This window comes from Gymnoscopelus braueri (genome assembly GCF_963280865.1).
Source record: "Gymnoscopelus braueri genome assembly, chromosome: 8".
Taxonomy (NCBI): Eukaryota; Metazoa; Chordata; class Actinopteri; order Myctophiformes; family Myctophidae; genus Gymnoscopelus; species Gymnoscopelus braueri.
This window is the reverse complement of record NC_137609.1, coordinates 47,979,432-47,984,923: the sequence shown is the minus strand read 5'-3', so window position 1 is coordinate 47,984,923 and position 5,492 is coordinate 47,979,432. Positions and strand designations below refer to the sequence as shown.

The 5,492-nt window shown below is 44.3% G+C and overlaps 1 protein-coding gene across 1 annotated transcript; it reads left to right on the top strand.

Moving 5' to 3' along the window:
* Positions 1-3,832: 3,832 nt before the first annotated feature.
* Positions 3,833-5,291, top strand: LOC308090894 (kelch domain-containing protein 3-like; the record flags this gene model as incomplete). Its single annotated transcript, XM_080436167.1, has 2 exons — positions 3,833-4,709; positions 5,278-5,291. The coding sequence occupies 2 exons, from the start codon at positions 3,833-3,835 to the stop codon at positions 5,289-5,291; spliced, it is 891 nt and encodes a 296-aa protein (XP_080292293.1).
* Between the last annotated feature and the right edge of the window lie 201 nt (positions 5,292-5,492).

The window sequence follows — 5,492 nt, the reverse complement described above, 5'->3', positions numbered from 1 at the left end:
CGCCGATGTCACGGAGTCACGTGACCTGTGTAAATATTATGGCTAAGTCGTCAATCGCTATAAGTGGTACACTCCAAGGCGCATGCGGGTCATGCAACACAGGAACAGAGGAATGCGGCATGATCACTAAATAATACACCAGCGTAATGTTTTACACAGTAAACTCCATCTTAAATTATCGATTTGTAACAACACAGTGGTGCTCAACATTTTCTGGATCAGGACCCACTTGAGAATCTCGAAAGCATTCAAGCATTTTCAGTTTATTTTAACTAGATTTTCAGACTGCTCCAGTCCTATATTGCGTTGTTTAGAGAAATGGTCACTGAATTATGGCCATTTGAAGTGTTAGAAACTGCTGTAACTCTGCTGTAGTGCCCCATATGTGTGCAATTGAGTGTATGTTTTATTACATTTTTGTGTGACTTTTGTCATGGCAGATCCCTGAACAGCATGCGTGCCATGTTTGGTGATGATTGGAGCAATGGTGTGCCTGTGGCCCCCGTGGGAACTCTGACATGGCCCCTGGTGTGACTACTGTAATGGCAGCAGAACCCTTAACAGTTTCGTTGTTGGATCTGAACAATGGCGCGCTTTGCAAGTCTGCTTCTGCATGTTACGTTTGTGCCTACCCATCCTCAGGCAATTTCAATATTCGCCCTAACTCCTCCCACCGCAGCACTCGCTGCTGACAGGTGCCGCCCCAGCCGGTAGGATTACGCACAGTGACAATCATAGACATATAAAGGTATACGCCTCCTCTGGCTCTGAAGCGTCTGTATGGTGGACGCGCTTCCGCTTCCGGGGGGGCAGCTGGAAATGTCCGCGTGCGTCACAGAAGGGGGCGTTCAGTAGGCCAATCAGAGGCAGGTGGGGGCGGGACAACTAGATTCTGACAAGTCCTGGAAAAGACGCGCTGTGGTTGGCCAGTAGTCAACACGCTGTGATTGGCCAGTGCCCGTTCCCCCCGGAAATATGGCGGCCACAATACCAAACAGGTCGCTCCAACGAACTGCAGAGGCCAATGAGGTATCTAGGTTTCTGTATCTATGGTGACAATAGGCTCTATGCACAGCTGCCATATTGGAAAGACATTAGGCCTCTTCTTACTTCCTGCACAGGTGTTACCAATGATACTAATGAGGGCTCTGTTCCATTCTTGTCAAACAGAGTGAAGGTGCTGATATTGTGCATGTTGGCTCACTGGAAACACTCTTAAACCAATGGTTCTCACATTGGGGTCCAGGGACCATCGTGGTTCCTTGAGGGGGTTCCAAATGGCTCCTTAGGGGTGTGTAACTCTGAGAGCCTATAATAATAGGCTCTATGCACAGCACCTTACTACTGTGCCACCCAAGAGCCCTAGTTCTGTTGATTTTAATAGTGAAGAAATCTCCTGCTTCAATACATACCTGCATTAGATTATGAGGCACAGCGTGCAGGCGGACGGACGGACAGACAGACAGACAGACAGACAGACAGACAGACAGACAGAGTTTTAAATCATCAACTGATTTAAAATGGTCAAGTTTCAAGTACTTTTCCCCCACCAGATTATTCTAAGATGATGGTGCAGCATAGCTCAAAATCTGTCCTTGTGTTCGGGACGTTATATAATGCACAATTCTGTGATCTCAGCCTGTCATTCCCATGACTTTAGTATAAGGTGAGTGGCATGCTTATGAAGCAAAGATTTTTGCTTCAATTTAAGAATATATCAAGGATTAAAGGACTTATGTCTCGGCAGGATTTGGAAAAACTTGGCCATTCATTCATCAGTGTGGAAGAAGTACTCAGTGTTTTTTTTTTACTTAAGTAAAACCACAATATAAAAAGTTATCTAATAAATGTAAAAGGCTTGAGTAAAAATACAAGAGCATCAACACATACTTACAGTACCAAAGTAATAGCAGTATATTTTTCTCAAATGTTTTCTATTTTCTATGTTTCTATGTTTCAAGTTCACAACGCCTTGTGGTGCAACGTGTTGTGAACTTGTAGATCGGCTATGTTTTGAATTGCCAAAGTGTCGTGTCGTGTCGTGTGGGGTTGTGTCGTGTCGTATCATATTGTAATCTGGGACCGGTCTGCTCTCTGAGCCACAGAATCTAACACGCACGCACGCACGCACGCACGCACGCACACACACACACACACACACACACACACACACACACACACACACACACACACACACTCAATCATTAAATTCCCAGTAACATTCACTGTTTCTTTGGGGAAAATAAAGTTAATTATCTAATATTTCTTTTTTCCTCCTGATATTTGTCTCGGCCCCAAACATCGAGTGTTGGTCAGGATATAAAGCATACAAATACAGGCCAGTCGTTTAATATTCTACAGATAGAAGCAGAAGCAAACGCTTCGGTCTGTAACTTAATGAGCTTGACAATTAACACACAGGCAGTAAGACTTCAACTGCTGACTTGTCAAAGATTATCGTAATGCTATTTCTGCTTTCTTACACAATTTACAGCTGAGTTACTGGAAGAGCGGAGAGATTATTATTATTGTCGGGCAGAAACCTTGTATCTCCATAGGTCTAGGTTTGTATCAAGTTTTTGTAAATTAATGTTGATATTGCCGATCTACAAGCTCACAACGTGTCGTGAGTTTGTAGATCTGCTATTTACACTATTTCTGAAACATTTAGAAAGTTTTAAGTGGTTAAGTGTGTCTGTGGGTTTTTATATATACATGTATAAATATTGAACTAATTTAAAGTATTGCGTTTTTGATTAGATAATAACTACGGATCCATTGGAACAATTATTTTTTTGTCTTTCTTCCATTTCCTGAAAAATAACATTTACGTACATACAAGGCTTCCTTACTACAGCTATGAATATTCTATTTCACATCTATCCACTCACTCCCCAGTGTAGAAGAACACAAGTGAAAAAAATTCATTAAAATAATCTTTGAAAAGTCAGCAATGGCCACTCCTCTGACTCTAATATTAATCATAAATGACCAAAAAAAGAGAAGAAGGTAAGTGGATGGTTTGAAATGTATGGTTGATTCTCTTCCCTGCTAGTTACAGTATTAGAGTATTAGATATTTTCATTGAACTCCGAGATACGGAATAGAGCTTTGAAATTATTTCTTCAATAGCATACCTACATTAGTTTTTGCATGTCTTCCCCTTTCGTTCGACAAGGTCGTTTTTTTTATAATGCCATTAAACACAGACAGACTGGTTTCAACGCAGAGGTGTGAATTACAAGTGTCTGTCATTTAGATATTTCTGTTCTGCTGATAGATAGATCGATGGATAGATGGTTAGATGGTTAGATGGATAGATGGATAGATGGATAGATGGATGGATAGATAGATAGATGGATAGATAGATGGATAGATAGATGGATAGATAGATAGATAGACAGACAGACAGACCTGCCCCCTAGCCGCGCACAGGGCTCTAGTGAGGGCTTGCTTATTTTGGGGTTCCAAATCGATAAAAATGTCCCACGATACACACTCCATGAAGCATTGAATTCATGGAGATTGTTTTGTTTTTGTCTCATTCCTGAGCCAATAAGTTGATTACTGGCGGAAAGATGCTAATGTATCCGGTAGGAGACTCAAAGGAGACTCTTTAAGTCTCCTTTGAATCTCCATGAATCTCCATGAATTCAATGCTTCATGGGGTGTGTAATTGATAGAAAATGTGGGTGAACTCCTCCTTTAACCCCTCAGCTTCGTCGATTGGACATGCTTTGCCTGACGTTCGTGCGGCTGTACCAATATAAGGTGCTACCGGACTCCATCCTTCTAACAAAGCACACTGCATCCTGTGTTGTGTAATGATTCAATGTTCCACTGGGTGGTGCATCTGAAAGGAGGACCCGAGGGAAGGTATCCCGCCGCTGTGGCGGTGGGACACAAGGTGTACTCCTTCGGAGGCCACTGCAACAGACAGACCTACGACGGCGAGGACCAGGTTGATGTGCACGTCTTCAACACAGTGTTTCTGCACTGGAAGAAGCTGCCCCCGGTGACGACGGGAAGGACAGAGGAAGTTCCCTCCATGCGCTACGGCCACACAGCTGTTCTGATAGAGGATATCATCTATATCTGGGGTGGGGATAAGTACATTTATAATTTGTGCAACGTGCTTTACGCGTTCAACACCAACACCCACAGGTGGTTCAAGACCAGTATTTCGGGGACCGTTCCAGAGGCGAGATACAAACACTCGGCCTGCGTCTTGGGGAAGGTCATGTATATCTTTGGAGGATACCTCTGGGAGTCTGGATACAATAATGACATCTACACGCTGGACACGGAGACGATGTTCTGGTCTTTGATTAGCACCAGAGGCACCCCAGCACCTCCTTCAGCATTTCACTCCGCCACCATCATCGAGACAAATATGTTTATATTCGGGGGCGAAGGGGCCCAGGACAGGGATCACTACAACAAAATCAAAGTGTTTGACACAGAGACAAGCTCCTGGCTGAGCACACCTTCTGCCTTGCTTCCAGAAGGGCGCAACGGCCATTCAGCCTTTGCCTACAATGGAGAGATGTATATATTCGCTGGCCGCTACCGGAAGTTCAATCTAGATACCTTCTCCTGGAAGAAGGTTGAGCCTAAAGGGGAAGGCCCATCTTCGGCTTCGTGGAGCGTCAGGATGTGCTCTTGCATGGTGGGACAACGCATGATCTTCTTGGGAGGATACACACCTGGTGACGTCTACATATTAGACGTGTCTCCTAGTCTGAAGACGTTATGCAAGCTAATGGTTATTCAGTACGGTCTGGATCAGTCAGGACTTCCACACGACATTAGGTGGGAACTGGCGTCCATAAACACCAACAGACACAGCAGAAACATTTATCTATCCTAACAAAGTAGATGCCAATGTCAGAGAACAAGTTCCAGGCAATTGAACAGAAGGAAGGGAAAGAAGAGGAGACCACCGCCTTTTAAAAGGGCCCATTCATTCAGATGGGAAAGACACAGGAATGTGATCAGTGACACCCACCAGGAACTAAGCAGCATCACACAGGAGAACAGAGAACTCTACTAGCGACTGAACCGCACCAGGACAGACATAATGCTGCGATGGAGATCTCTGAGAATGGAAACTTCTGCACCCAGGTGATCTCCATCAGGAATGAATGTAGAAACAGTAGGGTAAAGGATAAAGGAACAGACAGTTATGGAAGAGAACGTAAGATCCGGGAATGGGAGATGGAAATGTCATGCAAGGGTGGAGACCTTTGTGTGTTTTTTGTTAACTGCTTGGCACAGGGCCTGGCGTCTAGAACAGCTTCTGTCTGTCTGTCTGTCTTTCTGTCTGTCTGTCTGTCTGTCTGTCTGTCTGTCTGTCTGTCTGTCTGTCTGTCTCCAACTACACATTTCGGCAAGACCATCGTCATACTGATGACGTCATGACGTGGTTCACAAACTGCTCGCCTAGTAAGTTTTTGTATGGCATGGCTCTGCAAGTCGCTAGCCATCTATGA